Source organism: Salmo salar, chromosome 11 (genome assembly GCF_965601325.2).
Source record: "Salmo salar chromosome 11, fSalSal1, whole genome shotgun sequence".
In the NCBI taxonomy this organism is placed as follows: Eukaryota; Metazoa; Chordata; class Actinopteri; order Salmoniformes; family Salmonidae; genus Salmo; species Salmo salar.
This window is the reverse complement of record NC_138301.1, coordinates 85,021,001-85,046,550: the sequence shown is the minus strand read 5'-3', so window position 1 is coordinate 85,046,550 and position 25,550 is coordinate 85,021,001. Positions and strand designations below refer to the sequence as shown.

The window sequence follows — 25,550 nt, the reverse complement described above, 5'->3', positions numbered from 1 at the left end:
TCATCTTCCAACAGGACAACAACCCTAAGCACACAGCCAAGACAACGCAGGAGTGGCTTCGGGGAAAAGTCTCTGAATGTCCTTGAGTGGCCCAGCCAGAGCCCAGACTTGAACCCGAACAAACATCTCTGGAGAGACCTGAAAATAGCTGTGCAGCGACCCTCCCCATCCAACCTGACAGAGCTTGAGAGGATCTGCAGAGTAGAATGGGTGAAACTCCCAAAATACAGGTGTGCCAAGCTTATAGCATCATACCCAAGAAGACTCAATGCTGTTATCGCTGCCAAAGTACTAAGTAAAGGGTTTGAATACTTACGGTATGTAAATGTGATTTCTGTTTTTATTTTTAGTAAATTGCAAAAGTTACTAAACCAGTTTTTGCTTTGTCATTATGGGGTAGTGGGTGTAGATAGTTTTCCCCCCCTATTCAATGTAATCCAATGTCGAATAAGGCTGTAACGTAACAAAATGTGGAAAAAGTGAAGGGGTCTGAATACTTTCCGAATGCACTGTATATGAGGGAAGGAGTAGGATGTTTCTGGCAGGTGACATTGGCAGTGTGTGTGTGTCCTGTGAGGTAGTTACTAATTACAGTGGTATGGTTGATATCATCTACGGGTGCCTCCAACACACTGCCAAGCTTGGAACAGGTGCAAATAAGTTGATCTAAATATATACTAGACCTGCTTATCACACACTGTTAACTTACTTGCTGATAGACCAACCGTTTGTGTGAAAAGAAAATCTGAAATTACGTCACCAGGATATCCTGCTTGGAGAAACTAGATTCTGCATTGATGGAAGAGTGATCTGATCTGGGCGTGAAGCACAGATAAGGTTGCGACAGGGGCGCAACTTTCAACTTTTGTTTGGAGTGTTTATCTGACTGGATAATAATAATGTCCCCCCCCACTTCTAAAACTAAAGTTGTGCTCCTGAATTATTATTATATTATTAAAGTATGCCTACCATTGTCATCCAGAAGTATGTTCTCCGGTTTTAGATCCCTGAAACAAAAAACAAAAGACAGAAGTCAGTACAGTGCCTTTTCAATGTCACAATCTGTTTTAATCTGGTCGTGTTCCAATTCTCCACCCTTTTCCAGAAGTGTGCAAGAAGTGTGCAAACAATTTCTCGCACAGATTTAACAACGGGGGAACTCCTTCCAGTCAATGCTTACACCAATCCTATGCTTTTAAAATCCATGAAGGGGAGTGTCCAAGTGCACACTTCTGGAAAAGAGTGTAGTATCAGGACAGAGCCAGTGTCTACTGACCTGTAGACAATGTTCCTCTGGTGGAGGTGGTGGAGACCACAGCAGACCTCAGCAGCGTAGAACTGGACCCTGGCCGGCTCCAGGCCTGGAGGACCAATGTTATAGATGTGGAACCGCAGGTCTCCTCCGTTCATTATGCTTAGCACCAGACAAAGAGATTGTTTGGTCTCATACGCATATGCCAGACTCACCTAGAGATAGAGTTATAGGAGGATGGAGGGGAAGAGAGGACATAGAGAGACAAAAAGAAAAGAGGGGATGAGAGAAAAGGATGGAAAGAAAGAGAAGAGGATGGAGAGAGAGAGAGAGAGTCCGATTGTGTGAAGAACCCTACCACAAATCTGCTGTTGAGCTTTTCCAGTATCTGTTTCTCGTTGAGGGCCATGGCCTCTCCTCTCCTCTTCTTCATGTGAGTCTTCTCCAGCTTCTTACACGCATACATCTTCCCAGAGGCTCGCACCTGGCATGCCCACACCTGGGGGAGAGGGGAGGAAGGGAGAAAAGGATGGGGAGGCGGAGATTGTGTGAGCTGAATCCTCACTATCAAAATTGTAGTTAATAATTTGCATCTCAAGTTGGATTTGGGCTCTATGTTTTCAGAGTTTTGATTTCGCTCCAAAACTTTGTGAAAACATGTTTGTTTTGTAGTGAAAGAAGCCTAACCTCCCCGAAGCCTCCCTTGCCCAGCATCCTGTACTGTCTGAAGGTGTGTTTGGTAACGGGCTGTCTGGGGGGAGAGAAATACACATTTAGTGGCTGGGGGGACATATCTCACTTAGTTTGATTACTCAGTCAAACACACACCCGTCCATATGCACTGACCTCTCTACCATCTTCCACTGCAGAAAACGCTCAAAGTACATGCTCTGCAGGTACTGAAGGAAGGGGTCACCGCTCAGGTACTCATGGAGGTCACTGTAATCACACAGTGAAAGAAGGGTGAATTAATTCCCAGAACAAACATTTACTCACATGTGTTGGGTAAGATAGTGGAGGGAAGGGTGAGAGCAACATGGGGAAGGTTGGAGTAAGAGGGAGGTCAGGGTTTAGACATCTGTGGTTAGGATAAGGGTCAGACTCACTCTGTGCAGTCAATGAAGATGTCTCTACCGTGCCACACCTCCAGACTCTCTCTGCACCTCTTACCATAGCTCTCCACAACCTGTACACACTCAGATGACTGGCAGGAGAACATACACACAGTTATTTAGCACAAATCTAAAGTGAGAAATCAACCTTTAGTGTGTTTGTGTGTGTGTGTGTGTGTGTGTGTGTGTGTGTGTGTGTGTGTGTGTGTGTGTGTGTGTGTGTGTGTGTGTGTGTGTGTGTGTGTGTGTGTGTGTGTGTGTGTAAAGACGGTACCTGTCTACTGAGGAACCTGTTAATGATTTGCATTCCAAAACTCTTCCTATCTTCATCTGATTGCACCTCATACTCCCCCTGGAAAAATTCAAAGACATCTGCACTTGTGATTCCTGTTTTGTCAACATGAATTTTGAAGATCCCTGTCTAGTATCTGTCACTGATCGCTTGATCGTTCTTCATGAACGACCCAGGTCACTAAATCTCAGCATGCCATTGAGTCCAGGCCAATAAGGAAATACATTAGAGATATGAATAACAGAGTTATTTATAACCCAGTAGACTTAACTCGTAATCTGCATACTGTAACATACTTTACATTTCAAACAAAGTTATCATATTAGAACTCTTTCCTGGCCGTGCGCCCAAAACACACACCCTTCGGAAATATGGCATCACTTTGCTATGACACAGGTCTTTCAGCAGAGTGTACTTTAACATCAGCTCGCAGCATTCAGTCGGATCATCTCCCCCAAAATGGACCATACCACCTCCTTCATAGTGAATAAGGCCTATATAGTGGATCATACCATTTTGTCCAGTAGGGAGTTGCAGTGCCGTAGCTCAGGTTTGCTCTGACAGAAGAGACAGAATAGTTGTCTGCCAATAGGCTGCTTCACACACAGACTGGAGTAGTCTCTCGCTGAAACAAACACATTACAAACATACAGTATTCCAAATACAAAACTTGCACTCACACATGCACATAGACACACATACACACCAGGGTTGTGCTCAATTCAGAATTGAATTGAGAATGCGTCGTAAATCATTTTGAATTGAAGTAGTGAACACGATACAGAATTCCAATTGAAATTGGTATTAAAGGCAATAGAACTGAATTCAGTGAAATTAATTGAAATTCAAATGCCTCTTCTATTGTATATTAGGTGTAGTCTATACAAATATACATATTGTACATAAAACATCAACCATGTCGTTATATACAGTTGAAGTCGGAAGTTTACATACAGTTAGATTGGAGTCATTAAAACTCGTTTTTCAACCAATCCACAAATTTCTTGTTAACGAACTATAGTTTTGGCAAGTCGGTTAGGACATCTACTTTGTACATGACACAAGTAATTTTTCCAACAATTGTTTACAGACAGATTATTTCACTTATAAATCACTGTATCACAATTCCAGTGGGTCAGAAGTTTACATACACTAAGTTGACTGTGCCTTTAAACAGCTTGGAAAATTCCAGAAAATTATGTTATGGCTTTAGAAGCTTCTGAAAGGCTAATTGACATCATTTGAGTCAATTGGAGGTGTACCTGTGGATGTATTTCAAGGCCTACCTTCAAACTCAGTGCCTCTTTGCTTTACATCATGGGAAAATCAAAAGAAATCAGCCAAGACCTCAGAAAAGAAATTGTAGACCTCCACAAGTCTGGTGCATTCTTGGGAGCAATTTCCAAATGCCCGAAGGTACCACGTTCATCTGTACAAACAATAGTACGCATGTATAAACACCATGGGACCACGAAGCCGTCATACCGCTCAGAAAGGAGATGCGTTCTGTCTCCTAGAGATGAATCTACTTTGGTGTGAAAAGTACAAATCAATCCCAGAACAACAGCAAAGGACCTTGTGAAGATGCTGGAGGAAACAGGTACAAAAGTATCTATATCCACACTAAAACGAGTCCTATATCGACATAACCTGAAAGGCTGCTCAGCAAGGAAGAAGCCACTGCTCCAAAACCGCCATAAAAAAGCCAGACTACGGTTTGCAACTGCACATGGGGACAAATATCACACTTTTTGGTCTGATGAAACAAAAATAGAACTGTTTGGCCATAATGACAATCGTTATGTTTGGAGGAAAAAGGGGGAGGCTTACAAGCCGAAGAACAACATCCCACCGTGAAGCACGGGGGTGGCAGCATCATGTTGTGGGGGTGCTTTGCTGCAGGAGGGACTGGTACACTTCACAAAATAGACGGCATCATGAGGCAGGACAATTATGTGGATATATTGAAGCAACATCTCAAGACATCAGTCAGGAAGTTAAAGCTTGGTCACAAATGGGTCTTCCAAATGGACAATGACCCCAAGAATACTTCCAAAGTTGTGGCAAAATGGCTTAAGGACAACAAAGTCAAGGTATTGGAGTGGCCATCACAAAGCCCTGACCTCAATCCCATAGAATATTTGTGGGCAGAACTGACAAAGCGTGTGCGAGCAAGGGGGCCTACAAACCTGACTCTGTTACACCAGTTCTGTCAGGAGGACTGGGCCAAAATTCACCCAACTTATTGTGGGAAGCTTGTGGAAGGCTACTCAAAACGTTTGACCCAAGTTAAACAATTTAAAGGCAATGCTACCAAATACTAATTGAGTTTAAGTAAACTTCTGACCCACTGGGAAAGTGATGAAAGAAATAAAAGCTGAAATAAATAATTCTCTCTACTATTATTCTGACATTTCACATTCTTAAAATAAAGTGGTGATTCTAACTGACCTAAGACAGGGACTTTTTAATAGGATTAAATGTCAGTAATTGTGAAAAACTGAGTTGAAATGTATTTGGCTAAGGTGTATGTAAACTTCCGACTTCAACTGTACATGCGTATGAAATATTGTTGAAACAATAGATTTTCAGGACAAAACCTTAAAATGTATGATCAAGGAAAACAAAACCTGCATGTGAATTTTCTAAGTTATTTTTTTTCAGTAATCACTTCAATATGGGAAAAATAATACATTTCCCAGAATGCATTCGTTTAACCCTCAAGTTGACCCTGAGGCCTTACATTTATTTTCCAAACAAATGAAATGGTTGGTGGAAATATAATTGGCTATTATTAAGTTTCAAAGAGCATATGAACATTGTTTCCAGAGAAAAGTTAGATATTCTTTGTTATCTGGAAGTGTGACCTGTCAGATTCAATGAAACTCTCATGTTCAACGATTGAGTGGAATTTCTTTGAATTGAACCAAATTAAATTCTACTTCCTGATATTCATATTCAAATTCTACATCCTGTTGGGTGTGGTAAATTCAATTCAAATTTCAACTCATGAGTTGAATGGGAGCCAATTCCAAAATGATGAACGGAGCACAGCCCTGATATATATATATATATATATATATACACACACACACACAAACACACACTGACCGATGGTGTTGCCCAGCTCCATACACTGGCTGATGTGAGGGAAGCGCAGCATCTTTTTCCATTTCCGACTCCTGCCTTTTCCTCCTCCACCTGGAGAGAGATGCAATAGGGTAGAGAAGAATGAGAAGACATTTGATATTACAGCTGAGCTGTCATAGCATACTGTTTTTCTTACCCAAAAGCATGTGAGTTCATTCAACCCTTTGGGTTATGTATTGTGTGTGATATGTTAGCAGGGGGCTTCAGAAATAAAATAAATAGATAAACAATATCAGCAGTAAGACCAAGACATCTCATATTTGATAACTGGACCGATTCAGGCTTCTAGTTGAGCAGTTACAACCTTAACCTGAAGGTCTTTGCTCTGTTTACCTTTTCGTTCACCTCAACACACTGGAAATAGATTACTATCAGTCTGTCAACAACAGCCTTCCAGTGTGTGTGTGTGTATAGTTGTTCGTTGTCAATCAGGTTCCAGCCCTGGCATCCATCCACTCCAAAAGAGAGATCTATAAATAGGTCTAGGAGCAGGAACAAAGCCTATGAGCCCACATACAGTAGCACTGCATCCTACACACACACACACACACACACACACACACACACGTTTGTTTTACAATTCTTGTGGGGACCAAATCATTGATTCCCATTCAAAATCCTATTTTTCCTAACCCTAACCTTAACCCCTAACCCTAATTCTAACACTAATTGTAAACCAAACCCTAAACTTAACCCCTAAGCCTAAAATAGCCTTTTTCTTTGTGGGGACCAGCAAAATGTCCCCACTTGTCTGAAGTTGTCCGAAATTTCTGGTCCCCACAAGGATAGTAAAAAAATAAAAAAAACACACACATACTCACAGTGCAAAAAAATAGCCGTTTCCTGCCCTACAGGTGTCCCCTACTGATGATGTCAATGACAGATAGAATCTAGAGAGGAGTCCAACCTGTTTTGTGACCTCACGCAAAATCCCAACATTAACGTCTCACAGAATGGACAAACAAAATATAAATTCAACTTTTGATGCGTGTGCCTACCACAGGAGGTTGGTGGCACCTTAGTTGGGGAGGACAGGCTCGTGGTAATGAGCCATCCTCCCCTCAGCAGCCTCCACTGGTGTCTACAGTACTCCTTGGGGAGGGTATACCCAAAAAAAGCCAATAAGAAACGTTATGTATGTTACATGAAATGGACAAACTTTTTTGGGCAGACTGAACATATAAGCAGAAGTCTGAGTTTGTAGATCTTAGGTCAAAATATGCATTGTCAGTTGGAAGGAAAGGCTTGGTGAAACACAAAAACAATAATTAAAAGAAATGTGTCATTTCCATTAGTACTTTATAGAGGAAAAAAACAACCGCTTTGGATGTTACAGAGTCTGAATTAGACATTCAAATCTTTAAAATGTCTTGATCAAAATCTATCACAACACATTTGTTGTCATTTAGGCTGTTTTTAAAAAGTCCTGTAGAAGGCATATTATATTAGGATTGCATACTTAACATGTAGCCTGGATAATATATGGCCAGGCACCACACCCTAATAGGTCATTTTTTTCCTCTTGATGTATTTATAAATGTACCTTTACCAGTTAAATAAAACATTTTGAAATATTTAAATGTTTCTGAAATATTGTCACAAAGCATGCAAATAAGACCATAGACGTGCCTATACTGCCAATCCACTTTTCTGGACACTGGACGAAGTCAGTATATTTTGAAAAGGACACTTATCTTTCTATCTAAAAAACAGTACTGCCATATATGACAAATGTATTTCAGCATATATTTTCCAAGAGAATCTTAGCTAGAACCCATAATTTTCAAGATATCAACAATTGCTTCAGTAAAAGTCTGAAGAACACAGTGCATTCGGGAAGTATTTAGACCCCTTGACTTTTTCCAAATTTTGTTAAGTCACAACATTATTCTAAATTTGATTAAATAATTTTTTTCCCTCATCAATCTACACACAATACCCAATAATGACAAAGCAAAAACAGGTTTTTAGATTTTTTTGCAAATGTATTAACAGTAAAAAACAGAAATACCTTATTTACATAAGTATTCAGACCCTTTGCTATGAGACTCAAAATTGAGCTCAGGTGCATCCTGTTTTCATTGATCATCCTTGAGATATTTCTACAACGTGATTGAAGTCCACCTGTGGTAAATTCAATTGATTGGACATGATTTGGAAAGGCACACACCTGTCTATATAAGGTCCCACAGTTAACAGTGCATGTCTGAGCAAAAACGAAGCCATAAGGTGAAAGGAATTGTCCATAGAGCTCCAAGACAGGATTGTGCCAAGGAACAGATCTGGAGAATGTTACCAAAAAATATCTGCAGCATTGAAGGTCCCCAAGAACACAGTGGCCTCCATTAATCTTAAATGAAAGAAGTTTGGAAGCACCAAGACTCTTCCTAGTGCTGGCCGCCCAGCCAAACTGAGCAATCAGGGAGAAGGGCCTTGGTCAGGGAGGTGACCAAGAATCTGATGGTCACTCTGGCAGAGCTCCAGAGTTCCTCTGTGGAGATGGGAGAACCTTCCAGAATGAATACCATCTCTGCAGCACTCCAACAATCAGGCCTTCATGGTAGAGTGTCCAGATGGAAGTCACTCCTCAGTAAAAGGCACATGACAGCCCGCTTGGAGTTTACCAAAAGGCACCTAAAGATTCTCAGACCATGAGAAACAAGATTATCTGGTCTGATGAAGCCAAGATTGAACTCTTTGGCCTGAATGCCAAGCGTCACATCTGGAGGAAACCTGGTACGGTCTGAATACTTATGTAAATGTGATATTTCAGTTTAAATTCTTTCAGAATTTTGCAAAAATTCATAACCTGTTGTCTTTGTCATTATGGGGTTTCGTGTGTAGATTGATGAGGGGTAAAAAACTATTTAATCCATTTTAGAATTAAGGCTGTAAAGTAACAAAATGTGGAAAAGGTCAAGGGGTCTGAATACTTTCCGAATGTACCGTATATCACAGAACAAGCACAAAGCATGTAGTGAATTCACATGCTTCTGAAACTATGATATAATACATACAATACCCATCACATCCAGAACCGTTATGGATGTTACAGATATCAACACGCTGAAAAAGGATACTGACAATGAAAAGAGAGAGAAACCAATGATAGACCATATAAAAACTTAATCAAAGTTCGCTTACAGAGAAAGTTTCAAGAGGATCTGATGTAAGATGCATGTTTTACAAAAGCCTTTCCTAAAAAACGTTATGAATGTTCCATTGCCTCTCCCAGTCCCCCCCCTCCCCATCTTTACACGGCTGTAGAACACGCAAACAAAACTCAAGACGCTTCAGTTTGGCCTGTACTGGTTGAGGCTTTTACTTCTGGCCTGTACTTCTCATCTTCATTACCAATACTATGGTATAGCTGTAAGTGGGAGGGTTTGTGACCCCTTTCTCAAAGCCATGAAATATGATTGATGCAATTTCCAACTTCAACTTTTTTTAAACGCCTAAACCTTTTTTCAAAGCCTGAACTCCAACATATAGACCTTAAGGCCAGGAACCACACCCCTCATCTTTATCAAGGGATCCAATCATTCTGGACACCACTGTATACAGATATGTTTTACCCATGACCCACAGACAGGTCATTTATTAATAGAAACATCTGTCTTCTACCTGCTTTTACAACAATGACAGAATGTGCATTCATTACATTCTGCTTCTAAAGAATTTGATGAATGCCTTTTGAAGTGCCTCCTCGTTTCTCCTTCAAGGAATGGAGGAAGGTGAGATGCTTTTCTTAAGTATTAGAACAGGCTTTTATATTCCTATTTCTGTGTGTGTGGGGGGGGGGGGGGGGGGGGGCTGAGGAAAGCAGAGGAAGTAGTACTGTAGAAAATACCTGCATGTTAATTCTAAGAGATTCCTTCACCACATACATTGTTCCTCAGAAGGGAATAACATTCTCTGGGACCCGTACTCTCAGGTTATGAATTTCTATTGGGCACAAAATCATCTGAAACACAACCAAAATAAACAGCAAATGTATCCAACAAATTTGAAGTCATTGCGTGCTATGAATATGGGACCAAATGCTTAACTTTTGGTCCCCTAAAATGTACAAAAAGTGCTGTAATTTCTAAACGGTTGACCCGATATGTATGAAAATCCCCTCAAATTAAATTCGACATTCTGCACTTTAACCTCATATTCATTGTATATTTTCAAATCCAAAGTGCTGGAGTACAGAGCCCAAAAAAAAAAAAATCTGTCACTGTCCCAATACTTATGGAGCTCACTGTACGGGACATTCATAATAATGTAGTACTAGTCAAAAGTTTGGACACACCTACTCATTCAAGGGTGGCAACTATGAAAAATCTCAAATATAAAATATATTTTGATTTGTTTTGTCACACCCTGATCTATTTCACCTGTCTTTGTGCTTGTAATAAACTTTTGTTACTTTGACACTGTCTGCATCTGGGTCTTCCCTCAAACTTGATAGTACGAACTGGTCATGACTGACCAAGCAGACTTGGACCAGCTCCGCAACACCTTCTCCTTCCAAGGAGCCACCATTGGAAGGCACGAGGTGTTGCTTCGTGGTCTTATGGAAGGGTTCCAGACATTGGACTGAACGCCATGACCGCGTGTTGAACACATTGCTGGAGCAATTCCGTGGGTTTTCTGTTAGACAGCCTACCACGACGGTAACCTCCCAGCCCCTCAGTACTTCCCCCGGAACGCTTCGATGGAGGGTCGGGCACCTGTCGGTGTTTCTCGCTCAGTGTTCCCTCATCATCGAGCTGCAGCCCTCCTGCTTCCCCTCGGACCGGTTTTCGATACTCCATTGTCCGGGAGGGAGGCTGCCTGGAAGTTACTCCCGCAGTGTGGCAAACTTAGCAGTGGATTTCCGCACGTTGGCAGCTGAGAGTGCCTGGAATCCGGAAGCACTGTTTCGACACGTTCCTGCACGGAGTATCGGAGGAAGCAAAGGATGAGCTTGCAGCTCGGGAACTACCGACTCTGGGGCCGATGAGAGCTTTATGGACACTACCCTGGCGTCCGAGTTGAACATCCCCACTCAGCCCCTCTCCATTCCCATGGACGTTAGAGTGCTGGACAGCCGCTCTATAGGCCGGGTCACCCACAATACCACCTCCATCAACCAATCTGTGTCAGGGAACAACAGCGAGACAATCCAATTCCTGCTCATTAACCTGTCTGGGGTATGTGGGATGTTACCGTCCCACCTGCGGGACACACTGCCAACAGCCAGTGAAATAGCAGGGCGCCAAATTGAAAACAACAAAAATCTCATAATTCAAATTTCTCAAACATACAACTATTTGACACCATTTTAAAGATAAACTTCTTGTTAATCCAACCACATTGTCCGATTTCAAAAAGGCTTTATGGCGAAAGCAAATCATTAGATTATGTTAGGACAGCACCTATACAAGAAAAACCACACAGCCATTTTCCAAGCAAGGAGAGGCGTCACAAAAACCAGAAGTACAGCTAAAATTAATCACTAACCTTTGATGATCTTCATCAGATGGCACTCATAGGACTTCATGTTACACAATACATGTATGTTTTGCTCAATAAAGTTCATATTTATATCCAAAACCCCCATTTTACATTGGCGTGTAATGTTCAGAAATGTTTTGCCTCCCAAAACTTCCGGTGAATGAGCACATCAATTTACAGAAATACTCATCATAAACTTTGATAAAATATTAAACTGTTATTCAAAGAATTATAGATAAAGTCCATATATATGTCCAAATACCTCCTTTTTGTTAGCGCGTTCGGTCGAGTACTCCAAATGCGCTGTGCTCGCGCATTAAGTTCAGACGAAAAGTCTAAAAAGTTATATTACAGTTCGTAGAAACATGTCAAACGATGTATAGAATCAATCTTTAGGAAGTTTTTATCATAAATCTTCCATAATATTCCAACTGGATGATTCCTTTGTCTTCAGAAATGAAAAGGTACACAGCTAACTCTCACGTGAGTGCACGTCACTGAGCTCATGTCATTTTCTCTGTCATCTATTTCCAGGAGCTCTTATTCTCTCCCTATTCACAGTAGAAGCATGAAACAACGTTCTAAAGACTGTTGACATCTAGTGGAAGCCTTAGGAAGTGCAAAATGAACCCTAAGTCACTTTATACTGTATAGGCAGTCACTTGAAAAACTACAAACCTCAGATTTCCACACTTCTTGGTTGGATTTTTCTCAGGTTTTTGCCTGCCATGTGAGTTCTGTTATACACAGACATCATTCAAACAGTTTTAGAAACGTCAGAGTGTTTTCTATCCAAATCTACTAATATATGCATATCCTACCTTCTGAGCCTGAGTAGCAGGCAGTTTACTACGGGCACGTCTTTCATCCGGACATCAAAATACTGCCCCCTACCCTAGAGAAGTTAAGTCTCCTCAGGTTCCCGTGATGTTAGGATTCTCTTGGCTCCAGCGACACAATCCCCTTATTGACTGATCTGCTCCCAAGGTTCCGTTCACGTGGTCCCCAGCTGCTAACAGGGCGTTTCGGGATCTCAAACACGGTTTCACCACAGCTCCCATCTTGGTTCATCCTGACCCATCCCGCCAGTTCGTAGTGGAGGACAATGCTTCGGATGTTGGAGTGGGGGCTGTCCTGTCCCAGTATTCTGCCCTGGACCTCAAGTTACATCCCTGCGCCACCTTCTCCCATCGCCTCTACGCCATGGAGAGGAACTACGATGTGGGGAATCGTGAGCTCCTCACGGTGAAGATGGCGTTGGAGGAGTGGAGGCACTGGCTGGAAGGGGGTGGAACATCCATTCATTGTGTGGACCTGGACAAGAACCTTGAATATCTCCGCCCCGCCAAGCATCTCAATTCCAGGAAAGCTAGTGGCGCCCTGCTTTTCTCCCAGTTCAACTTCTCCCTCTCATACCGACTGGGATCCAAGAATGTCAAGCCGGATGCTCTGTCACGCCACTATAGACCCACGGCTACAACCCCAGAACCCGAGACCATCCTTCCCACCTCATGCCTGGCGATTGCAATCAGCTGGGGAATAGGGAAGCAGGTTTGTGAGGCTCAGCATTCCCAGCAGAACCCTGGGGGAGGCCCAGATAACCGAATGTTTGTTCCTGACGTGGTCTGCTCCTCGGTCCTGGAGTGGGCCCACTCCTCCAGGCTTGCCTGCCACCCGGGCTCCCGTCAAACCCTGGCCTTTGTGCGACAATGCTTTTAGTGGCCATGACGTCGCTGCATTCGTCGCCGCATGCACGATCTGTGCGCAGGACAAGACTCCTCGGCAAGCTCCGGCTGGTTTCCTTCAACCTTAGCCTGTCCCTCACCGTCCCTGGTCTCACATATCCCTGGACTTTGTCACGGGTCTCCTCCCGTCTGATGGCAACATCGCCATTCTGACAGTAGTTGACCGGTTTTCCAAAACTGCCCACTTCATTCCTCTCCCCAAGCTACCCTCTGCCAAAGAGACGGCCCAGGTCATGGTGCAGCACGTCTTCCGGATCCATGGACTCACATTGGACATGGTCTCCGACTGGGTAGGCTGTCATTGTAAATAAGAATTTGTTCTTAACTGACTTGCCTAGTTAAATAAAGGTTAAATAAAAAAATTATAATAATTCTCGTCCCGGTTCTGGAAGGCGTTCGGCACACTCATTGGGTCGTCGGCCAGCATGTCCTCCGGGTTCCATCCCTAGTCCAACGGCCAGTCGGAGCGAGCCAACCAAGACTTGGAGATGACTCTTCACTGCCTGGACTCCACCAACCCCACCACCTGGAGCCAGCAACTAGTGTGGGTCGAATACGCCTGCAACACCTTTCCTTGCTCTGCCACGGGTCTCTCGCCCTTTGAGTGTTCCCTGGGTTATCAAACCCCGCTCTTCCCTGAGCAAGAGCGGGTGGAGTCCCGCAAACTTTCCCCCCGGGTTTATCGGTCCTTTCCCCATCTCCAAGGTCATTAGCCCCTCTGCTGTTCGTCTTCTGTTGGCCCGTACCCTCCTTATACATCCACCTTTTCATGTGTCTAGAATCAAACCCATGTCTCACAGCCCTTTGTCTTCTGTTTTCAGGCTCACCCCTCTCCCCCGTCTCATTGACGGCCAATCGGTGTACACGGTGAGGCGTCTCCTGAATGTTCGACCTCGGGACAGGAGACTCCAGAACCTGGTTGACTGGGAGGGTTATGGCCGGAGGAGAGGTGCTGGGTCCTCGCTAGGGACATCCTGGACCCAGGCCTCATCACTGATTTCCAACGCCGGCATCCTGGTCAACCACTCATGTGCCCAGGTAGAACGCCAGGTGGCGCCCCTAGAGGGGGGTTACTGTCACACCCTGATCTGTTACACCTGTCTTTGTACTTGTCTCCACCCCCCCTCCAGGTGTCGCCCATCTTCCCCATTATCCTCAGTGTATTTATACCTGTGTTCTCTGTTTGTGTGTTGCCAGTTTGTTTTGTTCGTCTAGCCTACCAGTATGTTTACCCTTGCTCTTGTCTGTTTCTAGTTCCTGTTTTCCCGGTTTGACCATTCTGCCTGCCCTGACCCTGAGCCTTCCTGCCATTCTGTACCTTGTCACACCACACTGGATTATTGACCTCTGCCTGCCCTGACCCTGAGACTGCCTGCCGTTCTGTACCTTGACCTGTTGTTTTGCCTGCCCCCTGCTCTAGTAATAAACGTTTGTTACTTTGACACTGTCTGCATCTGGATCTTCCCTTAAACAAGATATGTTTAACAATTTTTTTGGTTACTACATGACTTCATATGTGTTATTTCATAGTTTTGATGTCTTCACTATTATTCTACAATGTAGATAATAGTCAAAATAAAGGAAAACCCTTGAATAAGCAGGTGTGTCCAAACTTTTGACTAGTACTGTATATCAGGTTAAGAATAACAAGGGTGCACCGCAATATCCCACAAAGCAGGGCATGGCCTGTAGCCAGTGGCGACGTATTATTCAGGGTCATGTTTAACTAAAAACTAATAATATATAGATTTTTTTTCCTGTTTTGCATGTTATTTTGGTATTAATATATGTCACATATCAGTTTACAAAAGCTGCATACAAACATTTGTCTCTTTTTGCTTTCTTGAGTAAGGCAGCTCCAAAATTCATGTGTTTCAGCCTAGCTCAGTGCTTCTGTGGTGGTGGGGCAGCCAGCGGAAAATATGGTGTGTAGAGGTTGGAAATGTTCTCTAGTTGCGCCGTGATTGGCTCAGTGTTCTGTCACTCATGGGGACACCTCACCGCAAAATCTACAGGTAGAGCTAGAAAATTCAAGCCACTTGGGTGCTGCCATAAACCTACATTAGAAGTGCCCATCCAAGAAGGCTCAAGGTCATTGGCCACAGATAAAATGATGTCAAATCACGTTATATCTACTGTGGCTTTGATTGGACTGACCATCATACTTTCAAAATCTTAGCGAGCAAGCTAGACAAGCAGTCATGCATCAAGTAGGCAATCTACTGGCAAATCTTTTTCAATCCTTGTCATATGAAAATAAATTATCGATAAAACATATCGGTGCCTATCGGCCATTGGACATAAACAAAGTTGGAAATGGCAAATTCAACAATGAGTGCTGAGGCGCCACCGCAGCCCCGGGTTCGATCCCAGGGTGTGTCTCAGCCGGCTGTGACCGGGGACCCATGAGGCGGCGCACAATTGGCCCAGCGTTGTCCGGGTTAGGAGAGGGTTTGGCCGGCCGGGATTTCTTTGTCTCATCATGCTCTAGCGACTGCTTGTGGCGGGCCAGGGGCCTGCAAGCTGACTTCGGTCGTCAGTTCGACAGTGTTTCCTCCGACACATTGGTGCGGCTGGCTTCCGGGTTAAGTGAGCAGTGTGTCAAGAAGAAATCCGTAGGGGAGTTGCAGCGATAAGACAAGATCATAACTACCAATTGGATATTTAAAAAAGGGGGGTAATGCCATGGGCCAGAAAAGTTTTAATATATTGGCCATGCTGTCAATCCAGCATGACTTCTGCCGCGTTCAAAACAACTGGAAACTCGGATAAAACTAGCTCAGACTGGGAAAATACGGAAAATAATTTTGAACAGTCATCCATCTCGGAATTCCAAGTCAGGATTTCGGGCCTCTTTCTAGAGCCCACAAGAAGGACCGCCGCGCCACCTTCCTGTTCAAGTGAGCACAACACAACAAGGTGAGTCCAAAATTGTCTTGTATGCTGCTGCATAAATTATGTAATATGCCAGGGAAATATGTATACTGAAAGTAATACTAAGTGTATGTTGTGTAGTAAGCTGTTAGTAGCCCAAGTGCCTCACCCTAATAATTTGGTCCCTTTCCTACCTCATAATTTAGCCTACTGTTCTGACTGTTCTTACTGTTAAGATGGCATTGAAGAACACGGTTTACATTCTCCCAACTAATTGTGCTATTTAGTTATTTTTTTGTGTGTTTTGTGTAACTTGTTTTTTAACTTATTGTGTACATAATGTTGCTGCTACCGTCTCTTATGACCGAAAATAACTTCTGGACATCAGAAAAGTGATTACTCACCGCGGACTGGAAGAAACTTTTTCTTTTAACGAGTCCAACAAGAAGGATATCCTGCTTTCCCTGGAACAGGCCCAGATCCACGTCTTTTGCATGAAGAAAAGACGCTGGAAAAGGGGACGCAGATCGGGGATCCTTCTGAGAATCCGGAGGCGAACGAGTAAACTCCCAATGCCTTCCATTCTTCTTGCTAACGTGCAATCATTGGAAAATAAAATTGATGACCTACTATTAAGATTATTCTAACAACGGGACATTAAAAACTGTAACATCTTATGTTTCACCAAGGCATGGCTGAACGAAGATGCGGACAATATAGAGCTAGGTGGATTTTCCATAAACCGGCAGAACAGAGACGCTACCTCTGGTAAGACGAGGGGTGGGGGTGTGTGTCTTTTTGTCAATAACAGCTGGTGCTCTCCCCCACCCTACATTTGGCAAATCTGACCATAATTCTGTCCTCCTGATTCCTGCTTACAAGCAAAAACTAAAGCAGGAAGTACCAGTGACTCGCTCAATACGGAAGTGGACAGACGAGCTAAATGCCTTTTATGCTCGCTTCGAGGCAAGCAACACTGAAGCATGCACGAGAGCACCAGCTGTTCTGGATGACTGTGTGATAATGCTCTCGGTAGCCGATGTGAACAAAACCTTTAAACAGGTCAACATTCACAAAGCCGCTGGGCCAGACGAATTATCAGGACTCAAAGCATGCGCGGACCAACTGTCAAGTGTCTTCACTGACATTTTCAACCTCTTCCTGACCGATCTGTAATACCTACATGTTTCAAGCAGACCACCATAGTCCCTGTGCCCAAGGAAGTGAAGGTAACCTGCCTAAATGATTACTGCCCCGTTGCACTCACGTTGGTAGCCATGAAGTGCTTTGAAAGGCTGGTCATGGCTCACAACAACAGCATCCTCCCGGACACCCTAGACCCACTCCTATTTGCATACCACCCCAACAGATCCCCAGATGACACAATCTCAATTGCACTCCACACTGCCCTTTCTCACCTGGACAAAAAGAACATCTACAGTGAGGGAAAAAAGGTATTTGATCCTCTGCTGATTTTGTATGTTTGCCCACTGAAAAAGAAATGATCAGTCTATAATTTTAATGGTAGGTTTATTTGAACAGTGAGAGACAGAATAACAACAACAAAAATCCAGAAAAACGCATGTCAAAAATGTTATAAATTGATTTGCATTTTAATGAGGGAAATAAGTATTTGACCCCCTCTCAATCAGAAGGATTTCTGGCTCCCAGGTGTCTTTTATACAGGTAACGAGCTGAGATTAGGAGCACACTCTTGAAGGGAGTGCTCCTAATCTCAGCTTGTTACCTGTATAAAAGACACCTGTCCACAGAAGCAATCAATCAATCAGATTCCAAACTCTCCACCATGGCCAAGACCAAAGAGCTCTCCAAGGATGTCAAGGACAAGATTGTAGACCTATACAAGGCTGGAATGGGCTACAAGACCATCGCCAAGCAGCTTGGTGAGAAGGTGACAACAGTTGGTGCGATTATTCGCAAATGGAAGAAACACAAAAGAACTGTCAATCTCCCTCGGCCTGGGGCTCCATGCAAGATTTCACCTCGTGGAGTTGCAATGATCATGAGAACGGTGAGGAATCAGCCCAGAACTACACGGGAGGATCTTGTCAATGATCTCAAGGTAGCTGGGACCATAGTCACCAAGAAAACAATTGGTAACACACTACGCCGTGAAGGACTGAAATCCTGCAGCGCCCGCAAGGTCCCCCTGCTCAAGAAAGCACATATACATGCCCGTCTGAAGTTTGCCAATGAACATCTGAATGATTCAGAGGACAACTGGGTGAAAGTGTTGTGGTCAGATGAGACCAAAATGGAGCTCTTTGGCATCAACTCAACTCGCTGTGTTTGGAGGAGGAGGAATGCTGCCTATGACCCCAAGAACACCATCCCCACCGTCAAACATGGAGGTGGAAACATTATGCTTTGGGGGTGTTTTTCTGCTAAGGGGACAGGTCCGAGACTCCAAGTTATAGACTGTTTTCTCTGCTACCGCACTGCAAAAGGTACCAGAGCGCCAAGTCTAGGACCAAAAGGCTCCACAACATCTTCTACCCCCAAGCCATTAGACTGCTGAACAAATCACAAAAATCGCCACTGGACAATTTACATTGACCCCACCCACCCCCTTTTGTAGACTGCTGCTACTTGCTGTTTGTTTGTTATCTATGCATAGTCACTTCGCCCCCACCTACATACTGACTCGGTACCGGTAACCCCTGTATGTAGCCTCGTTATTGTTATTCTTATTGTGTTACTTTTTATTATAACATTTTATTTTAGTCTACTTGGTAAATATTTTCATCTTGAACTGCACTGTTGGTTAAGGGCTTGTAAGTAAGAATTTCACAGTAAAGTCTACACTTGTATTCGGCGCATGTGGCAAATAAAGTTTGATTTAATTTGACTTGATGGTGCCCATGTAGCCTATAGACTGTTTTAGAGAAATGTAATCATTGAATATTGTAAGAGCTTTCATTGTCTGCTTATATGCCCCCAAGCCATAAGACTGCTGAACAATTAATCAAATGACCACCTGGAGTATTTACATTGACCCACCCCCCCATTAGTTTTTACACCGCTGCTACTCGCTGTTTATTATCTATGCTTGGTGGGGAAAACAAACTAAAATGTGGGATGCATGCCAACAAAGCCACTACACAACACTAAACAATACATTAATTGCACTATAACGATGACAAACGGTGACCACAAACTGTTCGGGCCTACATAAAGCTGTCCCAGCAGAGTCCCAGCACCTTACCACTGCTACACCTAGCTTTCAACGGAGCCTTGTCTGGCAGCGAAACAGTTCATTCAGCCTCATTTACTGCCTTTTAAAGAATCATAGCTGATATGGCTGACTTGCTTAAACAAATGTGGTTTCTACTTACAATTGAGATGTACAAACTATGGCATAAGGGGACGACAAGCAGATAAGAGGCAAACCGTAGTTTCGATATAGACATTAATGAGCGAGCGACGACGGACGTAGTCAATATAACTATTTGTTCAGCACTTTTGAAATGTACAGCGAGAGAATTCAGAACATGGGCCATTCTTACAGTGTACTCCCTGTACAACAGGTCAGAACCGTACGATAAATAAAGGGGGCCTATAAACAGACAATGAAAGCTCTTACAATATTCGATGATTACATTTCTCTAAAACATATTATAGGCTACATGTGCACCATCAAGTTAGAACAGTAGGTGAAATTAAGAGGTGAAAATAGACTAAATTATTAGGGTGAGGCACATTGAACGCTGTTTGGGTCTTTGTGTCAAAAAGGATACACGTCATATAACACGATTTGACGCGTTAAATAAGCTTTTCATTTGACAGGTCAAATAACACAATTCTATTATAGAAGGTTGTGTGTGCTGAATTTGCATGTGCAAGCCAAACGCCACCACTACTATCAGTAGCACTGTCAAAGCAGCACACCAGCCACGAACGATGTCTTTACAATACCGCGTTGGTGAAAACAGACCAAATTATTAGGGTGAGGCACATGGGCTTACTAACAGCTTACTACACAACATACACTTAGTATTACTTTCTTAGCTACAGTATACATATCTCCCTGGCATCTTACATAATTAATGACGAAGCAAAATACATTTTTGGACTCACGTTGTTGTGATGTGCCTGAACAGGAATGTGGTGGTCCTTTGTGGGCAAATTTTGTCACCAAAGAGAAAGATGCCGGATTTACAATTCTGAGTTGAATGACTGTTCAAAGCGTATTTTCCCAGTTTGAGCTTGTTTATTCCCGACTTCCCAGTTGCAATGCTTGCAGTTAGCCACTGTCCCCGATTCCTTACAAACCATTCATTGTTGAATTTGCGATCTCTAAATTGTTGTGTATGTTTATGAGCGCCGATACATTTTATCTGTATTTTCTCTTAATTATTTATCTTCATATGACAAGGATTAAACAGGATTTGCCAGTAGACTTGATTCATGATGATGACTGCTAGCTAAGATTGTGAAAGTAAGATGTTGACATGACCAGTCCAATCAAAGCTACTGTACATATAATGTGATTTGACGTCATTTCTGTGGTCAATGACCTTGAGCCTTCTTGAAAGGGCACTTGTAATATAACTCTATGACAGTACCCACAGGGCTGAAATGTTGGATGTCTACCCTTACTAAGGACTTAAGCTTGGCGATTGCGTAAGGTCCCCATGAGTGACAGAACACTGAGCCAATCACGGCGCAATGTTCTTATTTTCTGCTAGGCCCACCCCACCACCACAGAAAGCACTGAGCTAGGCTGAAACACTTGCATTTTGAAGCTGCCTTACTCAAGAAAACAAAAAAGAGACCATATATATTATTTGTATTTTTTAAAATTGTTTGCTAAAAATGTGGGTCTCAAAGCCCCACCTGCCCTGAATGACGGGTCGCCACTGGTCACTTTACCCCTACCTACATATACAAATTACCTTCACTAACCTTTACCCCCGCACACTGGCTCAGTACCGGTACCCCCTGTATATAGCCTCATTATTGTTATTTTATTGTGTTACTTTTTCAAATTTTTTACTTTAGTTTATTTGATAAACATTTTCTTAACTCTTTCTTGAACTGCATTGTTGATTAAGGGCTTGTAAGTAAGAATTTCACGGTAAGGTCTACACCTTTTGTATTTGGCGCATGTGACAAAGTTTGATTTGATTTATCCTTCGGTTCTGACTTGGTGTACAGGGAGAATAATGTAAGGACTGCCCATATTCTGAGTCCTGTCACTGTACATTTCAAAAGTGCTGGTCAAATAGATATATTGACTAAATCCGTCCTAGCTCGCTCATTATAATGGCTTAATTCGAAATTATGGATTGCCTCTTTTCCACTCGTCGTTCCCTTATGCCATAGTTTGTACATCTGAATTGTCAGTAGAAACCACATTTGTTTAAACAAGTCAGCCAGATCAGCTATATTTTTTTTTTAAAGCCAGTAAATGAGTCTGAATGAACTGTTTCGCTGCCAGACAAGGCTCCTTCACTTCATCATGTTGAAAAGAAAGCTCTGCTGTTGGGACAGCTTTATGCAGGCCCTATTATGCAGGCCCTAACAGTTTGTGGTCACCTTTATGGTGCAATGAATGTATTGTTTAGTGTTGTGTAGTGGCTTTGCTGGCATGCATAAAAAAATGTTTTTAGTTTGCCCCACCAAGATGTACATGCTAAAATCGCCACTGCCTGTAGCCTACTGTAACCCCCCTACTCATATGTGGCAACACAGCATTGTAACAGAGGGCAACACAAACTGGAATAATGTTGAGCTCTGAAAACAGTACTGCTTGAGTTAGGTGTAAATAGGCTATGTTTTTCTAAACTTCTTAAACTAATATATTGTACAACTAACTGTAGACGCATCAGTACTGACTTCCATGGTTAAATAAAACGAATACATAAAGACAGACATGTTGACAAGTGACAGCTAGAAAAATGTAATTTCCTGAAGAAAATGTTTTCTTGCTTCTGTATGGTAATGGCAGAAGTCGTTTTTCCTATATCTTTCTTACCTTCCCTGGCACGGAGGAGTGCGCTGTTTGCAACCATACCATCTATTTCCATTGTTGCAGAGGGATGCGGTCTGGAACAACTTTCGTTTTTCTCTCCTTTTCCTTATTCAAACCATCCGTCTGCAGTGACAGATTTAACCACCATCCATTCTACAGATGACGCGCATAGCCTGGTTCTCGTTCTCATGTGGAGATAGATTCCATAAATTGTGAAAGTGTTTCTTAACCAAATACCGATCTAAAAACGCAGTAGCCGACCCTACCCTAACATAAACTTGTTTAAAAAGTGGGATAAAGTAGACTAGGCTAAAGCGTTCAATCTGTCAGCGTTTAGGCCTACAGTAACCGACCACACGAATACAGGTGCGCCCAGGTGCACCGGCAGCGGCATCACAGGGGTGGGGTAAGTGCCCCCCCCGTAAATCACATTAAGACCACAAGATGTCACCAATTATTTCCCCAACAATTTCCCTGGCTGCCACTGCTCTTGCTCAATAAAACATTTCCTCTGTTTCATCACAACTTTTGGAGATATTTATATCATTATTTTTTTTAAAGCCTTAAGATAAGTAATCCACTTTTAGCTAATTTACACAGCATTTTATGTTATATAAATTAGCTAGCTATGTTTTTAAGAGAGAACTTTTCAATTGGCATCTCTCCCCCTGTTTTCAGTCACAGGTGGGGGCTGGATTAGGCGTGAGCAGTGCAGACAGGTAGGCTCATAAATTGTTCTCCAATTTTACTGGGGATTGCTTTATTTGTCACCTAGAACCGTGCAATAGCAGAGCATAAGAGAGTTGCCACATCAATGTTACACTGAATTAATGAGTTATTGTTATTAAATGTTATATTCCAATGTTATTTACTGTTATTAGTTATATTCCATTCCAATATTATATTCCAATTAATATTTTTTCATGAATTCATGAAAACAACAATTGAAAACCTTGTGCTCCTGAATTTCCTTTTTAAGACGGCTGAGATTTAGTGCAATTGTACATAATGGATTGTATGGAAAAGGAACAACAAAGAAAGAACAAAGAAAATGAATGTGCATGTGAGTTAAAGAGGGACTTTACATCAAATCTCCTCATAGTGTGGATATCAATGGTGACATGTGCAACACCATTTATCCCCCATATTTTATTTAAATAATTAAAATAAGACAACTAGATTTAGCTTTTAAGTATTACTTACTAAATATTTTCTAAATAAAACTGACTGAATGGATGTTAACACACTTGTGTGAAACCCCATGCCATAATCTTCTGTCGTTGTACCGGGGTAACTGGCACCCCCCATGAAATAACAAAAACATTTATTTCCCTTTATAGTTTATTCGCCTAAGCATGATCTTCATTAACATCCACATTTTTTTCTCCAAAATGTTTTTTTTTTTTGTGTCAGCAATTAGACATTGTTCTTAGGGGGGCTAGTTAGCTCCTAGTACCCTAAGTTGCTGCCAAAGGCAAGCCATGAAAAAATGATAAAAGTGTACTGCAGTTGAACTGCAGTTATCCTCTACAGGATGCATGAGGTTGTAGGTAACAAGAACATGTCCCAGGACATAGACATATCTGTTAGGTGCAGAAAGCTTAAGTTATTGGTAATCTAACTGCACTGTCCAATTTACAATAGCTATTACAGTGAAATAATACCATGATATTGTTTGAGGAGAGTGCACAGTTATGAACTTGAAAATGTATCAATAAACCAATTAGGCACATTTGGGCAGACTTGATACAACATTTTGAACAGATATGTAATGGTTCATTGGATCAGTCTAAAACTTTGCAAGTACACTGCTGCCATCTAGTGGCCAAAATCGAAATTGCGCCTAACCTGGAATAATGCATTGTGATCTTTCTCTAGCATTTCAAAGATGATGGAACAACAAAAAGAAAATGCATGTTTTTTTCTTTGTATTATCTTTTACCACATCTAATGTGTTATATTCTCCTACATGAATTTCTAATTTCTGCAAACTTCAAAGTCTTTCCTTTCAAATGGTATCAATAATATGCATATCCTTGCTTCAGGGCCTGAGCTACAGGCAGTTATATTTTGGTATGTCATTTTAGGCGAAAATTGAAAAAAGTTACACTGCAAAATTACTGTAGTAAAAAAACGTATTTTGAACACGTGTTTTCTGCAGTAATACCACAGTAGTCTGACTGCAATATTTTTGTCTTAAGGGTGGGCACAATACAGGTACTTGTGCAACCTTCACAACCACTAATACTTCACCACACCTTCCGCGTCACTAATCCGCGTAGAGGGAGTGTTGTTAGAAATAACACATTGGCAGCATATCGGAGAAACAGTAGATAAATGTACCTAAAATAGAGAAAGCACGTCCTCTGTTGGTAATAGAACTACAGCACTGCCAGCTTGTCAACTGTTTTGTCCCTCAAACTTTTCCGTCAGTTGCGTTGTCAAGGGGATAAAAAAAATAGGCGCTGTCCACCGTACAACAAAATTAGATGACCGTTCTCCTCCTGGAAGCGGGATATCATGCTGGCAGCACGATGGTGCATTTCTTTTCAAAATAAGAGTCGCCTTTGGAACCACCTTTGGAAAAATAAATGGATAAATGGATATTATATTATTTATACCAGCATTTCTTTAGAAGGTTTACTCACCAATACTGGTATGTTAAAAGCTATTGTGTAGGCTATATTTAAAGAAATACAATTTAAATAAAACACTAATACACATTAGGTACAAAAGTATGTGGACACCCAGTCAAATGAGTGGATTCGGCTATTTCAGCCACACCTGTTGCTGACAGGTGTATAAAATCGAGCACACAGCCATGAAATCTCCATAGACAAACATTGTCAGTAGAACGGCCTTACTGAAGAGCTCCTTGTCTTTTAATGTGGCACAGTCATAGGATGCCACCTTTCCCTTCTAGAGCTGCCCCGGTCAACTGTAAATGCTGTTATTACATCTAGGAGCAATAAAGGCTCATCCACGAAGTGATAGGCCACACAAGCTCACAGAACGGGACCGCAGTGTGCTGAAACGGGTAACACGTAAAAATCGTCTGTCCTCGGTTGCAACACTCACTACCGAGTTCCAAACTTCCTCTGGAAGCAATGTCAGCACAATAACTGTTCATCTGGAGCTTCATGAAATGGGTTTCCATGGCTGAGCAGCCGCACACAAACCTAAGATCACCATGCGCAATGCCAAGCGTAGGCTGGAGTGGGGTAAAGCTCGCTGCCATTGGACTCTGGAGCAGTGGAAACAGTAATCTGACGGACAAATCTGGGTTTGGCAGAAGCCAGGAGAATGCTACCTGCCCGGATGCATAGTGCCAAATGCAAAGTTTGGTGGAGGAGGAATAATGGTCTGGGGCTGTTTTTCATGGTTGGGGCTAGGCTGCTTACTTCCAGTGAAGGTAAACCTTAACGCTACAGCATGCAATGCCATTATAAACGATTATGCGCTTCCAGCTTTGTGGCAACAGTTTGGGGAAGGCCCTTCCCTGTTTCAGCATGACAATGCCCCCGTGCACAAAGCGAGTTCCATGCAGCAATGGCTCGTCAAGATCGGTGTGGTAGAACTTGACTGGCCTGCGCAGAGCCCTGACCTCTGCCCCATCCAACACCTTTGGGATGAATTGGAAGGCCAA

The 25,550-nt window shown here is 42.5% G+C and overlaps 1 protein-coding gene across 1 annotated transcript in view; it reads right to left on the bottom strand.

Moving 5' to 3' along the window:
• The window catches only part of LOC106562980 (G protein-coupled receptor kinase 5), a 33,544-nt gene extending 11,253 nt beyond the window's left edge, over positions 1-22,291 (bottom strand). Inside the window, exons 1-10 of the mRNA XM_014128146.3 lie at positions 21,908-22,291; positions 5,768-5,857; positions 3,169-3,281; positions 2,639-2,716; positions 2,359-2,456; positions 2,099-2,191; positions 1,940-2,003; positions 1,611-1,751; positions 1,277-1,467; positions 970-1,007 (exon numbers count right to left, since the gene is read on the bottom strand). Of these exons, the coding sequence (XP_013983621.1) occupies positions 970-1,007; positions 1,277-1,467; positions 1,611-1,751; positions 1,940-2,003; positions 2,099-2,191; positions 2,359-2,456; positions 2,639-2,716; positions 3,169-3,281; positions 5,768-5,857; positions 21,908-21,959 (958 nt within the window). The 5' untranslated portion in view covers positions 21,960-22,291. The remainder of the gene's footprint in view (positions 1-969; positions 1,008-1,276; positions 1,468-1,610; positions 1,752-1,939; positions 2,004-2,098; positions 2,192-2,358; positions 2,457-2,638; positions 2,717-3,168; positions 3,282-5,767; positions 5,858-21,907) is intronic.
• Between the last annotated feature and the right edge of the window lie 3,259 nt (positions 22,292-25,550).